At 36.3% G+C, this 25587-nt stretch overlaps 1 protein-coding gene across 14 annotated transcripts in view; it reads right to left on the bottom strand.

The window, feature by feature from the left end:
- The window catches only part of FRYL (FRY like transcription coactivator), a 246267-nt gene that overhangs the window by 53622 nt on the left and 167058 nt on the right, over positions 1 to 25587 (bottom strand). For all 14 annotated transcript variants that reach the window (XM_019624634.1, XM_019624635.1, XM_019624636.1 and 11 more), the window contains 15 exons: positions 25213 to 25408; positions 23889 to 24013; positions 22326 to 22383; positions 19865 to 19956; positions 17195 to 17367; positions 14970 to 15130; positions 14313 to 14423; positions 13347 to 13501; positions 12932 to 13031; positions 11546 to 11714; positions 8535 to 8794; positions 7425 to 7565; positions 4015 to 4183; positions 1441 to 1525; positions 762 to 874 (listed from right to left, as the gene is read on the bottom strand). In XM_019624634.1, the coding sequence (XP_019480179.1) occupies positions 762 to 874; positions 1441 to 1525; positions 4015 to 4183; positions 7425 to 7565; positions 8535 to 8794; positions 11546 to 11714; positions 12932 to 13031; positions 13347 to 13501; positions 14313 to 14423; positions 14970 to 15130; positions 17195 to 17367; positions 19865 to 19956; positions 22326 to 22383; positions 23889 to 24013; positions 25213 to 25408 (2108 nt within the window). The remainder of the gene's footprint in view (positions 1 to 761; positions 875 to 1440; positions 1526 to 4014; positions 4184 to 7424; positions 7566 to 8534; positions 8795 to 11545; positions 11715 to 12931; positions 13032 to 13346; positions 13502 to 14312; positions 14424 to 14969; positions 15131 to 17194; positions 17368 to 19864; positions 19957 to 22325; positions 22384 to 23888; positions 24014 to 25212; positions 25409 to 25587) is intronic.

Below are 25587 nucleotides of genomic sequence, written 5' to 3'. Positions count from 1 at the left end.
AAAGCAAAACTGCATTAGCACTTCATTACGATTCCATAATTGATGGTCCAAGCCATGAGACCACAATATAGGTGAAGCTGCCTTGTGACAAGGGCTTTCTGGTAAGTTACTCAATTCTAAATTTCCTGAGATAGGGTCAAGACAAATCCAAATTAAAAGGAAATCTGCTCTACCGCAGTGGGGCTGCAGGGTGCAGTAAAAAAACACCATCAGGAAATGTGAATTCTGTGTGACGTGGATAAGTCACTTAACCTCTCTGGACCTCAGTTCCATCATGTGCAAAATTAGGAGATGGGACCAGATCATCTTCAGGGTCCCTTCCAAGTCTGAAGTGAAGGCTTATGCTTCTATTTGACACTACCTTAGTATTAGAACGAATGTGGGTAGATTATTCACTTTGCAATTGCAAGGGAGAACTTTTTAGTAAAACATGAATCCATGGAGAGAGAGCAAACCTGTTCAAAAAGCATCCAGTTGCCAGCGTCTGTTCTATGATGCTTTTTGAGAACCAATTCTTAAGTGCCTTTGGATTTCTCTACAGGGAACCTGGGCTTTTAAAACAAATTTCTTCCACTTATGTTTCTTCTTAAAATCAAGACATTTCAGATTATGTTGGAACACCACTAGTGGCAGTTAAATACTCTTCTTAATCACAATTTATTGGAAAAAATATATTTACTAGCATTAATACAATTAACAATACACCTCGCCATTGTAGTTATTAAAAAAAAAAAAAAGAAAAAACATTTGGAATTTATTACTTTTTTCTTCTTCATAAGATCCTCCAGAGCTGCTACTGTATCGAGATTCTAGTCTGTGATGTTGACGATTTAAATGACTGTTTAGTCCACTGTAGATGTCTAGGTGCACATAGCTACGGAAATGATCATTGTCATTAGTCATAGTTCACAGTGAAATGGCATTTGTACTTTAGGTTTCACTTTCTATGTTTAAAAAAGAATGCAGCATACAAAATATTAACAAAGGTTTACTAATATATATATATATATATATATGTATATGTATATGTGGAAATATTAATTTCCACCTTACAGTTCAAAAGCTTAAGCTTTTAAGTCAATTATTTCTACCTGAAGATTTTTCTTAAATTGTTGTGGTAATAATGTTCTGGTGAAACCTATTTTACATAAAACAGGCAGAGTAAATATCCATTCAGAAAAGTTTAAAAATGTAAGCAACACCAAAGGTGACTGACCATGCTCCACCAATGCATCCATTAGAGCATGTAAAAGAATCTAGCATGTCAGCATCTCAAACGATGAAATAGTCAATGTGGAGAATTTCCAGAATGGAAACATACTTCTTCACTAGAATTCTCACACAATAAAATATACATTCCAGTGCAAAAATTATCATTTATCTGATGACAATCAGTATCTGTCAAACTGAAAGGCTAATGAAGAATAGAGAAATACTTACCTCTCTTCAATATTCTCTTTTATTGGCTTATTATCAGGATTGCCATCTGTGGGAGCTACCATTGTATTGCTGCTGGAAGTAGTTCCTGTAACCAGAAATAAAACAGTACATTTAAATCCTGGAACAATGCAATAAGAACAAAAGACATCAAATTAGAGGTGTCAAAACTCCACTAAAATGAGAGCAAAGTAATTTTTAGAAAGGAATGTACTTATAATGATAAAGAGGGCAAGGAAACAACAGCAACAAAATTTTGGATCCTGGAAAACAAACGGACAAGTAATTAAGTGTTAAGAAGGCTGAAACTTAAGTTGGTAGTGGGGGAAACCAAGCAGTTTCCATATCTATATATTGTTGAAAGTCCAAAAGGTTCAGGAAGTAGTGGCATCAAGTACCTCTGGAAGCAAGGGTTGAAAGTGGTGCTAAAAATGGCAAGACTGGTTGAAAATCTATTTCAGAAGCAGGTGGTCCCATGATCTAACCTCCTGCCTCTTTGAACTGGGTAGCTCTCTCTCCACTCCCAGGAGTCTTTTCTGATGAAACTAAGTCAGATTTCTCAACTAGGGCATACTACATCCAATTGAAGGAGGAGAGACTTCACAGAGAATAGGGAGATTAAGTGAAAATAGATTTGAGATTGTACCTCCTGCAACCTTTTTAACCTATAGGGCTGCCAGAACGCTTGAAGATTATGGTGTGTGCGTGTGTGTGTATGTGTGTGTCTATTATGTGTATTTGCACGCGCACACACACACACACCTCTACACCCTCTAATTTAGGCATATGACTAGTATGGGAAATCTGATTAGTCCAAGAGAAAAGACCTATAGATTCTTATAAAGTCAACAAGTTCCATACAGAAAATCCAGTCAACTTTGTAATACACCAACCACTCTTTATGAAATGACAGACCTAGAATTGGCAGGCTTTAAAATTTTTTTAATTAATTTATTGTTTCATTTTTTATTTTTCAATTAAAGTTGATACTCAATATTATATTAGTTTCAGGTGTACAGCATAATGGTTAGACATTTATATAATTTATGAAGTCATCCCCCCAATAAGTCTAGTACCCACCTGGCACCATACAGTTATTACAATATTATTGACTATATTCCCTAAGCTGTACTTTACATTCTGTGACTCTTTTTAACTACCAATTTGTATTTCTTAATCTCTTCCCTTTTTTCACCCAGTTCTCCAATGCCTCTCCCATCTGGCAACCATCAGTTTGTTCTCTGTATCTATGAGTCTATTTCTGTTTTGTTTGTTCATTTATTTTGTTCTTTAGATTCCACATATAAATGAGATCATATGGTATTTGTCTTTCTCTGTTTGACTTACTGCACTTAGCATAATACCCTCTAGGTCCATCCATGTGGTCGCAGATGGTAATATTTCTAGAACTGGCAGGCTTTTACTAAGACAAATCAAAACAAACAGCAATACTGAGAAAACAGGAACTTTTGCTGGGAAAAGAAAACTTTATCAGATATAGAAGAAGGTAGTTCAACCATGAAACATGAAGAGAACATTCCTAAAGAAACTCTATGTTTTTTTTTAGCTGAGCCATCCTGCTACCTGTTGGCAGCTCAGCGGCTGCTCAGCTCGGGCTGGACTCGAACCGCTGTTGCTCAGAGCTCAAACTCTTGAGTGAGCTCTTAACCAACTGAGCCACTCGGCCGGCCCACCCTAAAGAAACTCTAATTAAAAAAAAAAAAACAAAACTCTGTGGAATTAAAATCATTCTCACAGATATGAAAGATTTAATAGGAGCGTTATTAGAAATCACCTAGAAAGGAGAACAAAAAGGCTAAGAGATAAAAAATACATAACAAGAAATAAATTACAAAGGTTTCTAATTATACAGATGTTATTAACATGCCTAAAACATTTACTATGAACTGACAAAGCAGTTCATAAAAATTTAATCTACAGGGCCGGCTGAGTGGCTCAGTTGGTTAAGAGCTCGCTCAAGAGTTTGAGCTCTGAGCCACAGCATTTTGATTCCCGGCTCGAGCTGAGCAGCCACTGAGCTGCCAACAGGTGGCAGGATGGCTCAGCTTAAAAAAAAAAAAAATTTAATCTACAAAGCCCAGATATTTTATCAGTTTTCAATGGAAGTTATTCCCTCAGGGACATAGTTTCTTTAACTTAAAATAGTATAATTTTATGTATACACGTATAAGTATATACACTTACATAATTGGATACTATGTGTAACATATACTTAAATAATATAAAATTACAGAGTAATTTCAATAAGCATTTCCTATATTGAACATACTAATTATATTAATTAAAAATGCATTTGTTATATAAAGATATATAAATCTATATTCTGATTCTGAATAAGTATATAAATGTTTCCGTCTATAATATTAAGAATCCTTACACTATCAAATTTCTTTACTCATGTGAGGAATTACAAAGTCTTGTCAAGTTAAGCACCATACATGACTCATGCTTACTTTTTTCTTGATGATGCTGTTTAAAACAAACGCTTGCTAAAATGAACAATTAGGTAAAGCTTCCCTTTTGAGACAAAATGAACAGTTTTATATAATTTCTCACCTGAGGTGACAGAAGGGATTTTGTAGCTGGAAGTGATGCGGTAATATGGGGGGTTATCCATGTGAGTGACTCCTGAACTGACAGGATCGGTCAGCTGTAGTTCACTCACCAGTTCTTCTAGCAACTGCATTGTTTTGTCTCTACCTAAATATACAATAACTTTCTTCACCTGTCACAAAAGAAATCATTCAGAAAAGAAAAAGCAAAATTTTTATTTTATAAATTTGTCTTGAGAAAAATTTTATCACAGTAAGTTCAATTTTAAGTGGTAGATGAATAAGCACAATTTAAATTTGAATATAACATTAATTAGCAATAAGACATTAATTAATCAGCTTTATAAATACTGTCCTCCCTCTAATCATCAACATTATATCTTATTAGGATGACCTGAATATATTAATGGTTTCCACAACATTAGCTACTTCCTTTTACATTTATGCTTTTCTTTCAAAAGAAAAGCAAAAGATAATTGCTTTTCTATAAATCAGTTTTTATTTTTAATGGAAAAGATTTCAATTAATATTACCCCAAGTTTTCCTCTTATTTTTAGTCAGGCAGCCTTCACACCCAGGATTTATCTTTTAATTTGCCTTCCTACTCTCTATATTCAACCCAGTGGTGTAGAGCAGTGATTAAGAACAAGGATCTAGAACTAAAATGGAACTCAAGCTCCAGACTGGATTGGAATATAGATCTAATACTTACTAGCTCTAGAAAATTTTCCCTTCTGCAAAATGGGGACAATAGCACCAACTACATTCTTCATTCATTAGGGTTAAATAAGTTAAGATGTATAAAGCACTTTAAAAATGCTTAGCACACAGTATGAGTTGAACAAGTGAAAAAAAACCCACAACATTTCAGTTGTATGCATTATATGTATCTTTCTCCATCCTTTAACCCTTACTACTCAATGTGTGGTCCTATTAGCAGAGGCATCATCCAGGAACTTGCTAGAAATACAGAATCTCAGGCCCCGCCCACACCTCCAGAACTGGAACAAGCATACAGACATGTGAGCAGTTCTGCCTTAAATGACCCTTGGATTACCTTAAAACAAGCTTTATCATAACATACCAAAGTCTGAAAGCAGTTACCCACTGATCACTGACTTCCTACACTCAGCTCTTCATCTCTCCAGCCCCGCTCTCCTTGCTAATTCCCCGTTCTCATGCTCAGTCACCTCTGACCACGCCCAGTTCATTCCTGCCTTGGTGCGTTTGTTCTGTCTGACTGTGAAGACCTCTGAGCTGACACTGCCGACTCCAATCTATCAAGTCTTGGAGTCCCACCCCAACCCCAACTCCACTGCCTTCTGCATGAAGCTTTTGCCCACTTTTTGCACACGGATCTGGGTTGGAATTCCAGTTCTATGAAGTGGCAGAGCTAAATGGCTGTGTGGCTTTGAAGAAGCTATTCTTGGGCCGGCAGAGTGGCTCAGTTGGTTAAGAGCTCGCTCAAGAGTTTGAGCTCTGAGCAACAGCGGTTCGAGTCCAGCCCGAGCTGAGCAGCCGCTGAGCTGCCAACAGGTAGCAGGATGGCTCAGCTTAAAAAAACAAAACAAAAAAAAACAAAACAAAAAAAAACAAAAACAAAAACAAAAAACCCAAGAAGAAGCTACTCTTCTCTCTTGCCTTGTTTTATTCACCTGAAAAACTGTGGTGACCTCACCAAACTCACAGATTTATTCTGAGAATTAAATGAAATAATGTAGATGAAGTGCTTGTGCCATGCCTGGCCTATAATAAGTGATTCAGAAATGATAATTAAGAAATTATTATTGTCTTTAAAAATGGCTTCTTTTAAATTCCTCGCAAATGGTTATAACCTAAATTTCATCTTGGCTTTTTGGAACTGTAACTTTATGCCTGTTTCTAGTTCCAGCCCAACTCATTCATTCATTCATCCAAGTAGTGGGGCACCATTCTCCATGCCAGGCACCTTTCTAGCCTCTGGGAAGATAGCAATGAACCAGACAGACAAAAAAATTCCTGCTATTAAGGAGCTCACAATCTACTGGATTGACTGATGCAAAAGTAATGAGGAAGTAGATAAAATGGATGTTTGATGATGATGATAAGTGCTAGGAAAATCAATGAAACAGGGGAAGGAAAAAAGAAGAATGTTGTGTAGGGGCAGGGCATTTGCAGCTTTAGACAGGATGACCAGCACACGTCTCCATGAGGATGGACAGTTGAAAGGCCTGAAGGAGGTGAGGGAGCAAGCAAGTAGGCTCCTTAAGGAAAGAGAGGAAAAGTGTGTGCAAAGGGCCCGGGGTAGGAGGGCCTGGTGTGGGAGCAGGGCAGCAGGGGCTCAGCATGCCTTCCGGGCAGGGACCCCAAGGGAGACTGTTTGAGATGTGGTTGGAGAGGTAACTGGAACCACGCTGTTTTGTGCCTTATGCCTTCCATGCTCTTAGTGCTTCTCGGTGACATGCCTTTAGAACAATGCTTTCAGTACCAGTTAACTGGGGAACTGCTGGGTAGAGCAAAGCTATTCAATGGTTTGTTTCGAGTAGGATCTGTCAGAACTCTGAGGGCAACATGCTGCAGAGATAGTCTTCCATGGAACGTACTTTTAGGAGATGCTGCCATGTGACTGACAGCTGTATCTACATACACACACACGTGTGTCTGTGTGCACAATGAGTTTCACCTTCATGCTTGATCGTTTCATATTGTTCTCTTAACTTGAGGAGATTTAAGGATTGCTTCCTTCCCTAGAAAGCCAAGAGTGTTCTATTCTTCACTGTGTGTCTCTTACCAGGCAGGCTTTCCCTTGCTTCCTCAAGTCTTGGGCACAATTCTATAGGCACTGAGCTCTCCCCGTCTTGCTCTAATATCCCAACGCCAGCTTCCTGCCTCGCAGAGACTATTTTTGTGGTCTCCGCTTCAATGTCACTTTCTCTCCAATATCAACTCTAATCCTCCCAGACAGCGGTGGTTCCGAGGTTATTCACTCTCCGTTCTCTGCAATTTTCATTTGCAGCCCTTATCAGAACTGCATTTTATTAACTTACTGATTTATTCATTCAATAAGTAATAAGGAATAAATAAAATACGTATCATCCATCAGATTATAATGCCCAGAACCTAGAAAAGTGTCTGGCCTGTAGTAAGAGTGCCTGGCCAATAATATTTGTTAAATGAATCAATGAATAAATCCATGTGCTACTTCCTAACTGTCCTTATCTTGGCCCTACTTTGCCTCTGCTGGTCTACTGATGCCTATACTCTGACACTGCAAGACACCATCAACTAAACACACACACACATACGTATATATACACACACATATATACTATTTACACACACACATATATGCATACATATATATACACAAACATACTATTTATACACACACACACACACACAGTTTTTTTAAGTTAAATGAACCTGAATACATACATAAGGCAAGAGGCTTGGTTCACTATTCACTCCACAAATGCTGATCAGAAAGTGCAAAATTATTTTCAGGTTTTTCGGCCAGCCATCTGCAAGTGTGGTCCACACATTCTCCATCTCCGACCAGGCCAGTTCATCACCATACTACGTGCAGGAAACCCAATACATAGTTCAGTAATGACTCTCTATTATGTACCAAACTTACCACATCATGAAATATTAGAAAACAATGTTTTTATAGGAAGCTTTTATCTTTCTCTACTTTAGAGAAATAATCATTTATTTCAACAACAAATCTAAACATAAATATCATTACAGTCATGCATCACATGACGATTTGGTCAACAACAGTCCATATCTACAATGGTGTTCCCATAAGATGATAACGGAGCTGAAAAACTCCTATCGCCTAGTGACGTCAAAGCCATCATAACATCCTATTGCAACACATTACTCAGCTGTTAGTGGTGATGTAGGTGTAAACAAACCTGTGTTGCCAGTTATACAGAAGTACAGCACATACAATTCTGTACAGTGTTACATAACACTTGATAATGATAATAAACGACTATGGCTTATGTATTTACTATTCTATATTTTTAATTGTTATTTCATAATATACTCTATTTATAAAAACAGGATGCCGTGTTATGTCAGCAGCAGCCTCATATAACTCGTGTTTACCGCATTTCTTGGTTGTATCCTTTTTGCGTGCTTGATTTAATCTCGTGTTGTTTTGTACAGTAATGTGCTATGCAGGCTGGTAGCTCAGGAGCAATAGGCTGCACCGTACAGCCTAGGCGTGCAGTGGGCTGCACCATCTAGGTGTGTGTAAGCGCACTCGATGATGTTCGCACAAGGAGGAAATTGCCTAATGACACATTTCTCAGAACGTATCCCCGTTGTTAAGCAGGAGCATAACTGTAACCACTTATGATTTTAGCCCCCATCCCAAAAAAGATTTTATATATGATAAAAACTTTTCTAGAGAAAGGAATTTATAGTGCATTTTTGTTTGGTTTGGTCATCACAGGATTATCTAATCTCTTCATATATTTCTAAGCTTGTTTACGCCTCCTAACTCAGCAACTACCAACACATGACCCATTTTACCTTTGCTGTCATGTACATCAGGTTGTTCAAAACCATTGCAGTGGCTTGTGGGGATCCCCAGCCTTCTCCCCGTAACCAGCGCCTGCTAGTCACCATAAGTTCTCGGTCTCTTAGGGAATCATCTTCATCTTCATCATGTCGCCTTGCGATGGGCAAAGGTTTTAGGTCTACCAACTCGATGTTGTTCATCCATGGTAACAGGTAGTGCAGCATTACCTGCCTCCCAGCAGGGTGAGCGGTCTGAATTCTCTGGCTTATCTCTGTAACCAGAAACAAGCCGAAAGAGGGAATAGCTGATACAATTTTGCTTTCCTTTGATTTGTAATTAATTTCAACATCTTATCCTTAAAGAATAGGAAGTCAAATTTTACTCATTACATTTAAAAATTATGAGTACTGTTTCTCAATAAATTTGACCTTGATGACATCATAAAGAAAAGTCATAGCTAATGTATATTGCATTCCTACTTTTTTATATAAAATACCTTTGGTGGTTAAAATAAATAAATGCTTGTGCACTGTTGGTAGAATTGTAAGTAGTGCAGCCACAATAGAAAACAGTATAAGGGATCCTCAAAAAATTAAAAATAGAACTACCTTATGAACTAGCAATCCCACTTTTGGTTATATATCCAAAAGAGCTGAAAGCAGGGTCTCAAAGAGATATTTGCACGTCCATGTTTGCAGCTGCTCTATTTACAATAGCCAAGAAGTAGAAGTAACTCAAATGTCCATCAACAGATGAATGAATGAATAAACAAAATATAGTATGTACATAAAATGAAATACTATACAGCCTTCAAAGGAAGGAAATCCTGTCACTTGCTACAACATGGATGAATAATGAGGACATTAAGCTAAGTGAAATCAGCCAGACATGAAAACACAAATACTGTGTGATTCCACTTATCTGGGAAGTAGAATGGTGGTTACCAGGGATTGGGGGAAAAGAGAAAGTTATTGTTCAGTGGGTCGAGTTTCTGCAGGATGAAAAGATTTTGGAGAGCTATTTCACAACAATGTAAATATACTTAATATTACTGAACTGTAGTTAAAATGTGGTAAATTGTATAATATGTGCTTTTACCACAATAAATAAATGTAATTGTAAGATAAAAGAATTTTTATGCATATATTATTTAAATTGACCCATGAAGAATCTCACATATTTTGGTTCTATCTAGGGGAGACTCCTATGATGTACCTGTTACTTTTACATTCACTTCATTTAATGCTCGTGACAAGCCCGTGAGGTGGACATTTAGAATAACTTGCCCAAGGTCAGACAACGATCACGTGGCAGGGGATTCAAACACAAGGTGGATTCCAAAGCCCATGAATTTTACATACTGTTTAATTTCCATAGTCACTTTAAGCAAGAATCTTCTTTCTCCTCAATCCCCTTTTTTGCCCATATTTACTTGAACTTATTTACTCATTAGAAGGAGCTCAGTGATTTGGAACTTGGCTCTGGAATTGCACACACCAGCTCTACCACCTACAAGCTGTCTGACCTAGAGCCAAGCTGTCAACCTTTGATACATAATTTATTATTCTGTAAAAAGAAGGTAACAAAAGTAGTTTCCTCATGGAGCTATTGTGCAAATTCAATGAGGTGCTTAGTCCAATGCCTTGCATATAGTTATGCTCAATTCTAACTTTTTATAAGAATCCCTTCTGCGAGTACATCAACGTTATTGCCTCCAGCACGAAAGATTAGACCTGGAGCTCTGAAAGTAGTTGAAGGAAGGGATCCTGACTGGGGGAGGGTCAGTGTGTGTGGGAGCTGGGTCATGGTGGTATCAGCTGCAATCCTGACCTATTTTTCCATGACCCCTGGGACCCAGCTGGTCTCCTCTGTTTTTGTACAGGAGCCTCCAAAAGATGCCGAGCAACCGCAAAATTAAGAGTTCATGCTGGCCACTACGTTGCATCTATGTCCATCTTGAAAGAGCTGTCAAGACTGTGGGAGTTAGGAAAAAGGAAGGGGCATGGTTGCTGCCATCTACTAGTGCAAAGATAACAGGTAAATGGCTTTAAGCACTAAATGTTAGGAGAATTTAAGTTGTTTTATCCCCACTCAGGTTAATTAGGGATGGAAACAAACCATTTTCACCACTGAAATAGGCATTATGGAAAGATGCCCAAAGGCGGCCAAGGCCGCTAAGTCTTCAGCCCAAATGAAAGAAAGGATCCACAGCAGAACTCTGTAATCCCCTGGATACCAGTTTTGGGGCATGTCCAGTGCTGAGACTAAAACAAGATCTTCCTGCAGGTGGAAAACAGAAAAACTAGCTGAGAGTCTTGTGTTCTACAACTTTTCAGTTAAAGGATAGAGCTTTATGGGAGCACTTACAATAGTGTGTTCATTAGGCAGAAGGTTAAACTAGATGGACTCCAAAATTGTCCCAAATCTGAGTCCTGGGAGACCCAGACTGATATGACATCTGGTCTGATATAAAGCCCTGATAGCTCAGAAACCCTGGCAGGAACATCTGTTGGCCCCACGTAAAAGAAACTGGACCAGAAAACATTGTGGGATTCTAGCAATAGTTTTGCTTAAGGCAGTGCAGGACCTTCCCCTATGATTAGTGGTTTTTCTTATAGAAAGAAACCTGTATCTTTATCCCTGCATTATTTTAAAGACAGGCCAGTACACAAGATAAACACATACTAGAAGATTCAGAAAGTTCTATAGCTGCTACAGCGATATGTTTAAGTTGCATGTAAAGCCCCCTCCTACTTTTTTATTTTTTTATTTTGTTGGGGTGGAGTGGAGAAGGGAGGGCAAAGTGAGAAAAAGTGAGAGGCCCTATAAAAACTTCATTGATAAGACATCTAAATATCATGATAGATCAGTATTAAGATCTCTTATTAAAGAAAAAGCTCTCTATATAAAGATATGTTTTGTTTTGACTCAACCTCAAATTTCACACATTTAAAATTTCCTAAAAGTAGTTTAGAAATTATTGCTAATAAAGAAAAATGAATAACCAGTTCAATGATCATACCTGAGAATATGGCGAGAGTCAGCTCAGGGTAGGCCCGTGCTAATTCCTCAGACAACTGATAATATGAAACAGAGTACAGATGCGGCAGAGGAGACAGCTGGCTGAGAACTCCATCTGTTCTCTGAACCTCCAATTTGTGAGCATAGCGAAACATCTTCGGTTCCAGGATCTACAGGAATGTAAATCCACCAATTTAAGATTTTATGGCTCTTCTAGGTTTCAGCTATAATTAAAAAACTAAAATCTTCTCCCAAGAAATATTCCAGTTTAAAAATTATATAGTTATATGTATATAGTAAATGTTTTTCTATATTTCACATGTTAATTTCTAATTCTGAGAAATGTTTGCAAAAGATCTTTAACTATTTATAAGGCTTGTGTTTAATGGCAATAATTTGGGTTAGTAGCATAGTCTGAAAATAACTTCAGCAACATAATATACAATTTCTTGAAAGAGATTACCACTTTCCAGTTCAAAAATATGACTATATAAAACATGTATAAGTGAAAAAAAATCTTCAAACAGATCTTGGTTAGCCACAGATAAAATATGGAATATAAGGTAAAAATTCTTCTGACATTACACTTACACTATGTAAAGAGCTACACTACCGAACCTTGTGTTTTTAATTTTAGAAAATAGTTTAGTACCTTTTTGTTATAGAACATTTGCAGATTACTCACATGTACTTACCAAATTTGCTCCTGATAATAAAAATGAAAACATATAACTAAATAAACCATACTGAACTTTCTTCTTAATTAATAAAAACATTAGGGTGTAATTCCTAAGATGGTCCTTACCATCATCAGTACCACTTCAAACCCTTTGGAAAAATCAGTATCTACTTGAATCCCACTCTTAACCTTTGGTTAAGAGTAAAGAACCTCATCCTATTATCAATTAGTTAGGTATTGTAAAATAATGATATCCCCATGCTTGGCAAGTTAACTTCCTAGGTTATGTTTCTCAGTCTAATAAAGAAAAACTATACCAAGTGTTCAACAAAAGAGATAATTACTTTTCACTTGGTTCTCAAAAAAAAAAAAATTCGACTCACATTATCTGCTGAACAGAAATAGCTACACATACACATAGGCCCAAACCACTCAATTTTTATAAGTAGTCGCACATACACACAGGTGTATGTGGGGGTAATATACTTAATCCCACTACAATACACTTCTGAACAGTTTGTATTCCTTATAGACTTAAATGACCCACATTATCTTTGTCTTCTGCTTCTAATAATAATCAGGAATTGATACCATGCCTCACTATTAAAAATAATAGCTGAATAGTAGTATCCTTTCGAGGCAAGAACAGTTTACTGTGCTTCATTAAATCCAGAGTAAAAAGATTTTAATTAGCATTTGTTTACAAACCTGTAAAAGTTGCATAGCAACTTCATAGATGCTTCGAGAAGAATCAGCTGCTTTAAACAGTATCAGATTTAGGAGCATCACTGTGTCACACTGATAATCCCTAGGGACAAAATTTACATGTTAGGTGAATAATGTTTAGAGGCTTTCACAGAAGTTAATAAATGTGATATCCAAAGAGCAGGGCTGCAGGTTGCAGCGGATAAGCCCATGAGGTGACTGCGTTTTTGTTTTCATTTATTTGTTTTTTTAAGGCAAAAGGTACAATAACAGATGTAAGGTGATTATTATCCCCATTTTGATTAAATTTTGTTAGCGCTTAAGGAAAGAAAAGAGTGCCTTCTTAGTATTTCTGAATTCGAAAGGAACTATTGTTTTAAAGAACCTAATTGAAATATAAGCACAGTATCTGGAGTACCTGTTCTGGAATACGTTAGCTATGGCTTTAAAGCAGCCAGCTGCCACCCTCTTCGAACCCGTGTAACATCGATCCACGGCCCAGTACATCAGGTTGCTCTGATCTGGGTTCAGCTCCAGCAGCAGTGTAACTGCTTCACAGCCCAATTGATGAACCTAAGTAAAGGTCACAAAATTGCCCAGGAGGGAGAGAGTTGTATATTATTTAAGTGACTACATTTTACTAAAATAACATAGTGCATATATTGATCATATTTAATCACAAAACTCATGCTCCTTTTGTTTAACTCCTTCTCATTTTATTCAGCCATGGGAAAATTAAATGTGGTCTTCTGCTGTTTACACAAGACACTCAGCAGTGCCAGCCTCTCCTCCAGCAGAGCCCCGGAGGCAGCTGATGAAAATGAACACTGATTACGCGCTTTCAGAAAAGTGAGTTATTAACCTCTCCAGTTATTTTTATCAAGCTTTATTCTTGTTTTTGATCACCCAATAGAAAAATTATTCTGAGGGGGAAAAAATGTAAGTCCTATTTTAAATTGTGAAGTCTGAGTGTGTACAGGATGAGAGCACAAAGGGCACGGAATAGGGAGGACAGGACAGAATGATTATTTGGAGAGTGGTCAAAAAAAGAAATTAAACATAGCAAATAACATGTTTCTTCCTTGGAGCTCAATGGAATCTACATTAATTTTTATTTATAGACTTAGAACCCCATTGTGAGATATAGACACACTGCTGCTGTATAAATCCTATAACATAAAACAGAAATTAAAATGATCAAATGAGTGTAATAAATAAGAATTAGAAATTTCTTAGATTATGGCATTCTATTTAATTACACATAACATGATAAAATTCTAACTTAGCTAATGTAAAAAGGCTTGTTTTCGGTGGGCCATACAATAATTCCAAATAATACAAGGACAACTTATGATGAAATCTTACGGGAATTAGTAATAATTACCTTTTTGTCCAGAGAGTCCAAAATGTTATCCAACCATTTGTACAAATAGCCATCTGATGAAAGTCCTACATTATCTGCAACAGGGCCACAACAGAGTACAGCAGACATAGCCTTCAAACAATAATATTAGAATTACATTTAAAACATTTAAGAGGTTAAATGCTGGTTGTTTAATGAGAAGAGGCAAGATAGTTTTATTTATGTAGCCACAATATCTTTGTCTTTTCTTTACAAACAAAAGCGCAATAGCAATTTTTGAAACTAGGTGATTCAATATGAGTAGTAAGTATCATGATACCAAATTAGACATGGAGTTTGAACAGTACTGGAAGAGAAGAAAAAAAATTAAAAGACCAAGAGAAAACACTTACGTAAGTAGGAAAAAAAATAGCTATTTCTTTGAGGCGATCCTCAGTTTTTTAAGAAAATGGTATTCAAACTTTAGGTAGATTTCTGTAACTTTTCTGCATTGCATTTTATGTATTTTAATAAACTTATGATACAAATGTTTGAATATGGCAGGAATATATTCTAATACTCTCAGATACTCAGAAGAAATTCCTATCCTTTTTATAATGCTAAGCACTGAGAGACAAAAAAATTCAATTGTACACTTAAGAAAAATAAGAAAGAAAAATCAGATTTCCAAGTAAATACCTTTAGTGCACAGTACTGATGTCTATTAATTTGCATATTTCTATCACTGTATCTGTCCAAGGGAGTAAACATGATGCTAAAAGGCCCTGCCCAGTGACTAAACAGCATAAACAGACTGTGACGAAGGCTCTGTTGGGGAAAAATACTTCTTCTCTGGTGCACTGTAAATAAAAAACAGATGGAGAAACAAGTCATTTCCATTTCTTTTTACTTTGACATGCAAGTCAACTTATTTGTTACTGAATATGTAATGTTGTAAAAAACAAAAGTTTTCATTTTAACTTAACAAAAATCTGCATAGTGATAGAAATCATTTACATATATGCAAGTCACAGTAACAACGGTGCAATCTAAGTCATCACGTAGCACATTCTGTGAGATACAGCATCTCTGCAAGCAGAATTTTGTGTCAGGTTCAGTGCTGCCTGGAGGCTGGCACTGGGGTGGGGGTGGGGGTGGGAGTGGGGGTCAGGACCCTGCTCCTCCCAGGGCTGTGGCTTGGCTGTGTGGTAAGGTTGGCCAAGGCGTTAACATGAACACACCTCTGAGTCTTGGTTCATTGGTAAGAGAGGGCTTTGGACTAGGGAAGTTATGTTTAAACTCTGTATGTTTTCAGCAGTGCAGCTATCTTTATAAAAGGATCCTTACATGGAATCTCGATATACAAAACAAACAAAAGGGAAGCTGATCTCTTTGAAGTTAGATGTGATGCCTGCAGTCCAAACCCACTCTGCTGCCTCTTGCTGATGGTATCAGAGGAGAAGCAACACAATGGGAAAACCACTGGTTTAGAAGATCTCCAAGGATTCTTTCCACTTTAGAATCCTATTCTACACGTTCTCTGCATCAATCCTCGGCAAAGAAACGCAGCAATATCACAATGAACCAATGTGGAAGCTGTAGACAAGTGTTTAGTAATAGACTAAATTATATCTTTACATCAGTGAGGTTTAGATCAGAATATTTAGAGGGGAAAAATGCCTTTTTCCTTTAAATAACATCATTTGCCCCACAAGTTAAAAATAGGGTTCTTGGGGCCGGCCGAGTGGCACATTGGTTAAGAACTGGCTTGGGACGCCAGAGGACCCCGGTTTGGATCCCACATATGAGGGCCAGTGGCACTGCCCTCTACAGCTAAGATGCTGAACAACAGCTCAACTTGGAGCTGGGCTGCCATGAGTTGCCGTCGACAGCGTAGGCTGCAACCCCTGCTGCAGTGGGTTGCCATGGGCTACCGTGTGTAGCCAGCAGCCAGCGTGAGCAGCCAGCAGCTGCCGTGAGCGGCCGTCCAGAAGCCAGCGACTGATCTGCCTCGCCCAGGAAGAGCGCAATGATGGTGCCATCTTGGGCCAGTGAAGCAACGTCCTCCACAACTAGACTAAAGAACAAAAGGACAGCAACTTGTCTGTTCCCTTTCCCCCAATTCCCAAGCGCTGTTCCCATCCCCCAATTCCCCAGTAAAAATAAAAAAAAAAAAAAAAAAAGGGTTCATGTACTTGAAATTCCTGTACATAAAGAGGTGCTTATAATAAGGACCCTTTTATAAAATACAACTGTGCTCTTACTTTAAAAGTCAACTGTTTGCATATACTTTTTACGGTAACAAAACAACTTTGTTTTTTTTCCAGAAAGAAAAAGAAATATTTGTATTTACATTGTATACCAAAAGCTACAGTCACATTTTTACGTCTTTCACTTGTAAAGAATTTATGAGTTTTTGAAATACGACTGCATATATCAGTATTTCTAGTGTCTAACCCAGTACCTGGCACGTAGTACATGCTCAAGAAAGGTACACATCTGTTAAAGGAGCCAGTCAATAACACTGAATCCTTTTATGCTTTACATCTATGGCCTACACCTTCTCCATTTCTCAAAAGAGCATCTTGTTAATTCTATTCTCAATTATCATTTGGAGCATCACGTTCTTTGCTCACTGCATCTAGAACAAGTTTTGCAGAAGGAGCTTATTCTATTGATTTCTTTAAATTTTTGTTAGTGTCTTGATTATCGTTGAAAACCTATGCAGGGTTGCTTTTTGATTTCTAATCACTGACACTAAACAAAGGTAAAACAAACTCTTGCCATCCATGTTACACTGGCACATTTTTACAGGATGTTTACAAGTTGCTTTATCAACTTAGAATACAGAACCTCAGGGGAAGAAAAAAAAATATGATGTTCCCTTAAGATTCAATAATGGCTTAAGAAACTGAAAATCATACCTGGAACATTCTGAATGATATTCGCCACTAAGGCACTAAAATGGCATCGTATATCCTTCAGTGTGTCAGAGTCTTTTTCATTTTCTGCTTCCAGGAGTTGTCTAGTTAAATCTACATACTCCAATAAAGTGTTGTTGAGGAAATGTGTTTCATTATCAAGGCCACCACTTGCACTGAAAATATTGAAGAAAAGAAATGATAAAGAAAATGTGATTTTAAAACTATAATTTAAATCAAAAGAATTTCCTAGTAATCAAAATCAGAACTTTGCATGGTCATGGTTGTGTGCAACTTAACATACAAAAATTAAATGAACATGATTTGGGCTTATTTAGACATAAAAATAAATGATGCTTCTTAATCAAGGAACTGCTATTGCAATTTATATTATTCAATTCCATGTCTAACTTTATTCTGCGCGCCAAATGTTATTCCATCTCTGTCAAAACATACAGCTTTTCAAAATAAGGAAACAAGGAGGCATATGGGCTAGTGAGGATCAGTTCAGAAAGGTAGAGAGAATGTACTTAACTATACATTCTCTTATTTGCTATGCATATTCATATTATGCCTTTAGTATTGTCTATCAAATATCCATTAGGTACTTATTCTTAGCAAGATTATGGGACAGGTATTATTTGGAACACAAAAACATAAGAGAATTCAAGTAAGACTGTTGGTTTTCAAATCTTCTGTCTAGACCTATGGAACTGCCTCAAGCATCTCTGCAGTAAGATGGCTCTGTGACTAGAACTAGAATTACTGACTTGAAGTGGATCATTTGGTTAGAGTCAGAAGTCTTGGATTCTTGTCTTGTTTCATCAGTGATTAAGCGTGTGATCTGTATCTACTATAGAGCATTTTAGTAAGATTATAAATGAATTACTATTGGGTTGTTGGACAAGTCATGAAGCGTTTTTGCAACGAAAAACATAGAAAAAATACGTCATGACTTTTCTGACAACCCAATACATATGAAAGGCCCAGTAAACTATTAGTGCTGTGTAAATGATTAGATATTATATTTATATTTATTTTGGTCAATTTTTCTTTGTTATATTTGAAAAGTACTTCTAAAATATGTGATTTTTAAAAGTAAAATCAATTTTTTTACAAGTTGTGAATAGCTTCTTATAAACATCACAGTGGTACTACAGTATATTAAAAATATCAGTCCACAGCAATAAAAATATATCGAATGAATTCATGATGAAAATTTTTCCTTTATTCATTAAACAGGTGTTTTTAAATTCTGGGTTATGACTTATTAGTGAATGGGAAATGAATTTACTAGTTTGCAACCTGACCCAGAATAAAACATTCATTCATTTAAAAGATATTCACTGACTACCTACAATGCACACAGGATCGATTGGGTGAACAACAAAAATATCCCTGCCTTCTTAGTATTCAAAATTCATCTTGTTTTTTACTTAACCAAGAAAATAAAAAGTCCATAATAGCAATAGCCTTATTATATTCATTTCTCTTAAAAAAACAAAACCACAACACAACTGTGTTCAAAACCAAACTGCTCAATAATGAGTACAGCTTTGGCAGTTAAATTTTAAATATGCCAACATCTTGCAGTTCCCCAAAACAATACCATTCAAAGACTCTTCATTCGCTAACATTACATTAAAAGCAATAAAAATAAAAAAAAGATTCAGGTGTGTATCAGGTTAATTTTTTTGCATCACGCCCCACGAGTTTCAAATTTACTTTTCGTAACTTGAACTATTTTATTTTTGTGAAGGGCAGAAAAAAGAATGGGTTTCTTTTTTCTTTCTTTCATTTGCTTTAAATTTACTATTAAAAAAAGTATACCGAAGGTTTAAATTTTCTTTGATTAAAGAAAGTTCTATTTTAAAAACACTTGTCAAAAGCTCTTGATGCTAAGACTATGAAATGCATTAGGTACACTAAGAAATAATCAGGACAAATGCTTAAGTAATAATACTATACTTGTTTGATGATTAACATATCTTTTTCTCATGATCTTTTTTCAGTTAACTTTTTTGGAAATGGTCAGATCCAGTTTTGTTCTTCCTTTGACGGTCAGGCAACACCATTGCCCTCCTTAGGAAATAGTTATTTCTTAATAAAAGTTGATTACATTTTCCTCAAGGGAAGTTTCCTTAATGTCAATGCCTTTATTCTAGCAATAACCCCAGGTTTTATGTTTGCATTTGTGAGGGATGAAAACAGTTATGAATAATGTTTGTGGATTTCATATTTTTTCCCAGCAGGATAGATTAACAGTTGATTGGAGTAAATTTGCAAACCCTTATTATATTGAGCCTTCAAAAAATGATTTTTACAAGTCCAAAAGATCTTAAAAGTGAGGTAGGACATAGATAAGTTGGTCACAACAAAAAAGGCTACTGTCCATTTGGCTAGATTACTAGAGTCCATCAAATATCAACTATTGTTGGAACATTATACCCAATTTTTGCCTGAAGCAAACCAGTACCAGTGGTGGGTTTCTTATTACAGTTTTTAGCCATTAGTTAATTTCCTGGATGCATCTTTGACTGGTAAATAATGTTTACAGTGGTGCAGACAAGCTTTTTGCTGCAAGGGTACTTTTCTGTTTTTATATATTTCATGAGAGAAAAAATACATTCCCTAATAATTTCAAAGTTTTAAAAATCAAAATCCAATACCAACCTGTGACTAATGACACCAGCATCTGCCAGCAATTCAAATATTCGTACCAGTTGTACTCGTAAAATATCTCGACGCCTGCGCCGTTTCATATTCTATTCCAAAGATACAAAGATATTAATTAAAAACCCTTCAGGGAAGTTGATAGAAAACTTACTGGTGCAACTTGGAAAGAATACTGTGACTATCTTAGACTTTTGGGGCTTATTAAAATTATTTTGGTTATGCAGTGTAGATTTTGAGCACTCTGGTAGCTAGTGTATCAAAGAGATATGTGTGGGTAGATGGAAATCAACAAGCCAAACAAAATCACAAATTAAAGTTTCAGTGATGATACCCCTTGTATGGGAGAAAAAAAAAATTCTAGTTACTTTTAAGTGATTTGCTAATCTGACAGTTTTAGAAGAATTGAAGCAGTTAGTAAACTGTTCTCTTTGAGTGACAAAAAAAAATCCCTAAGATACTCCCAAAAACATGACAGAAAAGCAGGGAAAATATCACAAAGGGGACTGAAGAAACCCCAGATTCTGCTCCTGCCACAGATTTCCACTTAACAAATAATTTTGACACAAAAAATAAATACAAACCAAAACCAAACATTTCTTTGTAAAAATGATTGTCTTACTAGGGTCAAAGAATAATAGCTATAACAACCTGATTCTCCTTCTAACAGGGCTTCATATAGTAGTAAGATACAGATCGCCTATATTACTCTATTCTACAACCCATCATTTCATTTATGATGTAATTTTCCTAACACAGAGCAATTTAAAATGTATTTATTAGTCTTTCACTTTCCTATCCACTATCTAATTTCCTGCCTTCCACAAGCAGGCCAATTTGCTGATAACCAATTCATTAAATTTACTGTATCTTTTAGCTCTTTATGAAGTTTATAGCAATTCATATTGAACAGGATGGTTCTTCACAGGCTTTGAGAATTTCTGTATGCTTGACCTGTTTTCATTTTGTTGCCATAAAAAGCCTATGAGTTTAAAGCTCTCACAATATATCTTACATTCAACACAATTCACTGTATGTATCTATTCACTTGCCACGATGACCTTTTCCCCCTGAAATTTAGAAGTATAAATACTGCCACTTAATTTTGTTTCCAATTCCAGTTTCCTGTAATAAATCATCCTGCACTGTTAACTAACACAATCATTCCAAAACGAAAATCTAATCAGTTACAAAATGGGGGTACTAGCACTACTCTACAGGGTTGAATTAAAGAAAGGGAGTGTGAAGAATTACAGACGCCGTTGTAAAGTCTCTAAAAGAGTAGCAATTGTCACCATCTCCCTTTCCTGCCTAAATGCTTCAGTGGATCTCCAAAATTCATGGCAGTGTTCCCAGTGTGCTGCATCAGACTCATCTAAAGCCCTTAAAAAAGAAAAGAAAAGAAAAGAAAAGAAAAGGTTTCTAGGCTCTCCTCTAGAAAGTCTCATCATTGAGGCCCAGGAATCTGTCATTTTTAGCAGGCTCTCCAGGTGATTTTCAGATGCTAGTGCCATATGGGCACCACTGGTCTACTAGATATAGCTGAAACCAGGCACCTTTCATGAGATAGTTCTTATCTTGCTTTCCAGCCCTAATCAATCACTGTCCCCCTTATATAATCACACAAAAGAACCTGCAATGTCCAGATTCTTTTATAAAGTTTGCAAATGCTGTTCCTGCACCTAGAATGTCTTTCTCTTGCCTATCCACAGGGAATCATCCTTCAAAATTCACCTCAAATATCAGCGCTTCATCTGTAATGCCTTCTCTTACTCCACAGGCAGTTGGAGGTGTTCTTCTCTGTAGATCATATAATCCCCGATCTATGACTTTATTCCATTGTATAATATTGGTTTGTCGGAAAAGTCATGACATATTTTTTCTATGTTTTTTTTGTTGTAAAAATGCATCATGACTTTCCGACAATCCAATACATTGTTGTAATTATGGTTTACATACCTGTCTGTTCCACTAGGCCTGTCATTTCTAAAAATTACTTAGAAGCTGACCTTTATCTATAGATTTGGGCATCTAGACCTGGATTGGCAAAATATAGCCAATTGCTGCCTATTACTGTAAATAAAGTTTTATTGGAATATGGCCACACTCATTTATTTAGTAGTCTAAGCAGCAACTCTACGTAGCTAAAACAGAGAGAGTATGGCCTGCAAAGCTGAAAATATTTATTATCTGGCCTTTTACAGAAAAGGTTTCCTGACTCTGATCTAGACCTGTCTTCACTATAGCTAGAGCAATGTAACATCTGTTTTACATGTGTTTCTGCATAAGATCTCCTGTGGGGGAAAAAGAGTTTTGTATATTCTAAAAAATGTGGAAAACTGCACTAGGCAATCTTTTGCATATTTACTTCTGAGTTTTTAACTGTTGGTATAATGTGTAGAATAAAGCAGACAAGTGTTTGCCATATAAATATTTAACCATAGAAAACCACACAGCTTACCTCTGGCCTTCTTTCGAGTGCTTCTTTAATTATGGGGTGCAATTCCTCTATTAGTTCCCTAGAAGAAAAATGTTATACTGTACATTCTTTTAATTAATAGCTAAATAGACATAATCTTATATCCAGTGCAAATATGTAAATATTAATATAAAGAGGTAAACTGACAAGTGTTAACCCTAATCCTACTGTTTTAAACACATTTTTTTTTGTTTTGGTTATAAAATAACACATGCACACTGTATAATATTTAGAAAGCAGAAGAAATGGTATAAGCCACTTATTTTAATTTGTAGAGGTAAGTACTATCAAGATTTTTTGTTGAACCATTTTGCAGCATACATACATTTTACATAGGTTAAACCCTACTGAATATAAGATGATATCCTTTTTTAAATTTACTTAAGACTAGCATAATGACTTTCACATGTCATTAATTAATTCATAATATTCTATTATAAGGGTAAGATATAACTTTCCTAACCATTTTCATGTATTACTGGTTCATTAAATTTTATCTAATTTTTATTATAAATACTTCCTCAATGACCATCTTTGTACATTAATCTTTGTCTCTTTCTGATGATTTCCTTGGGATTAATTTTTATAAATGTAATTAAAGGCTCAAAGGATATGAACTTCATGAGCATGATAATTTTATCTTTGCTTATATCCTGATTTTAAAATGAAAATATGCTCATTGTAGAAGATTGAGAAAATATAAAAAGCAATAAGAAGAAAATAAAATCCATCCACAATTTCATCATCTATAGAAAACTACTGCAGACATTTAAAGTATTTGACTCAGAATTGTTTCTATTTATGGGAATTCGTTTTTGAAGAAGTTGAGATCATTTTTGCATTCCATTTTTTCTATTAGCACAACAGTGTATTTACTTGTCATAAAATAATCTTCCCAAACTTCATTTACAATGAATGCTATCCTACACCTACAGACATATTACAATTTATTAACCTAGTCTATTAACCTATTCTTGGATCAAAACATCAAATACCACCTTCTATCAAAGGAGGACAATCTCAAAATAATAAATACAGGGCCCAGCAGGCAATATCCAGCAGAACCTCAGGCAAAAACGAAGGAGTTGCTTCATTAATATAAAAAACATCAAGAATGATATAAAATATGTACATACATGTTTTTTTTAAAATAGTCTAATTCTCTTAAACAAGTGGAAAAACTGTAGTTTTAACTGATAGATCAAGATTATAAATAGAATCACTGTGTAAATAAATAAATTTACTTACTGTGTAAGTAAAAAAACATTAAAGACTTGCACAGCATTTTATTTCTAGAGCATATTTTATACATAGTACATATTTGATTTGCATAATCATTCTGTGAAGAAAATAGGATAAATCTTTATTCAATCAAAATGGGGGAACAAACCTCAAATAAATTAAATGACTTGTTAAATGTTGCATGGCTAGTTAACTGGTAAAAGGACTGGTATGCAACTGTTCTGATAATAAGTACTCTATTACACCTTCTCTCCTAACAGCCACATTTACTTTTTTAGGGCATAAGACAAAACATAGAATTACCTAAAAGCTCCTGGGTTGGTCCTGCCAAGACCTAGAACAAGGGACTCTGTGATTTCCATGCTCTCAGAGCGCATCATTGGAACTATGTGCTTAAACAAGGATGAAGGGGATGGGATTCCAACAATCTGGAAAAAGAAAATTATATTTATAGCACCTACTAATGATAGCACATCCAACTAAATAATTTGACATTTCAACAATATTTGGTCATTTGGTCATGGACAATAAATACATGAAATTTTAGCATAAATGTGCTTCAAAATTCACCTGTGGTGTACATAACCTGAAAAGCTTAGATAATGAGTCCAATGGCTCATTGCAAGTTCATTAACAGAGCTGAGCTTTGTAAGTCTCTTACTTTCTTACAGATACTCGCCATCATATAGCAGGCTCACTCCCATCAACAAATAGCTATGTCTTTTGATCCGTGAGAGCAAAATTACTTCTAAAAGAGTCATCAGTGTTATGTGTTCTCAATTTCCTTCAACCACCTCATACCATTTTGTGTCGAATCATGGAGACTATATCATTTCAATATCGTTTGTATCGCCGCAAAATTTAGGGAAATTCTAAAAAGATATTTAATTATTTATAGCATTCCTTTTAACTATTGAGAAATATGAGAACTATAGGAACTAGAGTAAGGGAAAACAGGGGTGAATATTACTTTACACATATTCATTCTGATGAGTTTAATGAGCATGGCCTTTTTTCCCTGAAGAAAAACTACATATAATTGATTCCAACTAGGAATCCGTAAAAACAGTAATGGGATTTCTTTTTTTTTTTTAAAGATTTTACTGGGGAATCAGGGGAAGGTGAACAGACAAGTTGTTGTTTTGTTTTTCAGACTAGTTGTGGAGGACTTTGCTTCACTGGCCCAAGCTGGCACCATCACTGCGCTCTTCCCGGGCGAGGCACATCAGTCGCCAGCTTCTGGATGGCCGCTCACGCTGGCTGCTGGCTACACACGGTAGCCCATGGCAACCCACTGCCACAGGGGCTGCAGCTTACGCCACCGCTGGCGACTCAAGGCAGCCCAGCTCCAGGTTGAGCTGTTGTTCAACATCTTAGCTGTGGAGGGCAGTGTCACTGGCCCTCATATGTAGGATCCGAACCGGGGCCCTCTTGCATCCCAAGCCAGTTCTTAACCAACGCGCTACTCGGCCGGCCCAATGGGATTTCTTGAACTCCTTTTTTTTCATTATTAGTGCAAGTAACTAATATACTTTTCAACCAAGTTACTTTATTGTCCTGGAAAAGAGCTTCTGAAACGTGACTTCCAGGTGCCATTCAGATTCCTTGGCAGGTCTGAGGGGCTTACTTTAGAATCGATGCTGTAGCCACTGTCAGGGGTAGACGCCAGCGTCTCAGGAGGCGAGCACCGCACAGACCCTGTTGACGCTGAAGATGACGCAGACGTTGCTGCACTGCAGCAAAGGAGGAGGTAATTTCTCCACAGGCCAATGTAGGAGTCGCTGCTTGTGGTAGTATTCACTTTCTTAGCATTGATGGGGCTACTGAGAAAAAAAAAAAAAGAAAACAAATAGATATAAATAATACAACATGTTTTGAGACATTTATTTTTTAGCTAATGCTAAATTTCTGTCAATTTAGGGGAGATGGTGAGCATAAAGTTTTTATGACTATTACTAAATCTTTGTGGAATGATATGATATAAATGAATAAACTATTAGGT

The sequence above is a fragment of the Hipposideros armiger genome, unplaced genomic scaffold (genome assembly GCF_001890085.2).
Source record: "Hipposideros armiger isolate ML-2016 unplaced genomic scaffold, ASM189008v1 scaffold_596, whole genome shotgun sequence".
Lineage (NCBI taxonomy): Eukaryota > Metazoa > Chordata > Mammalia > Chiroptera > Hipposideridae > Hipposideros > Hipposideros armiger.
Note: the sequence above shows the minus strand (reverse complement) of the source record. Positions and strands in the feature narration are given on the sequence as shown.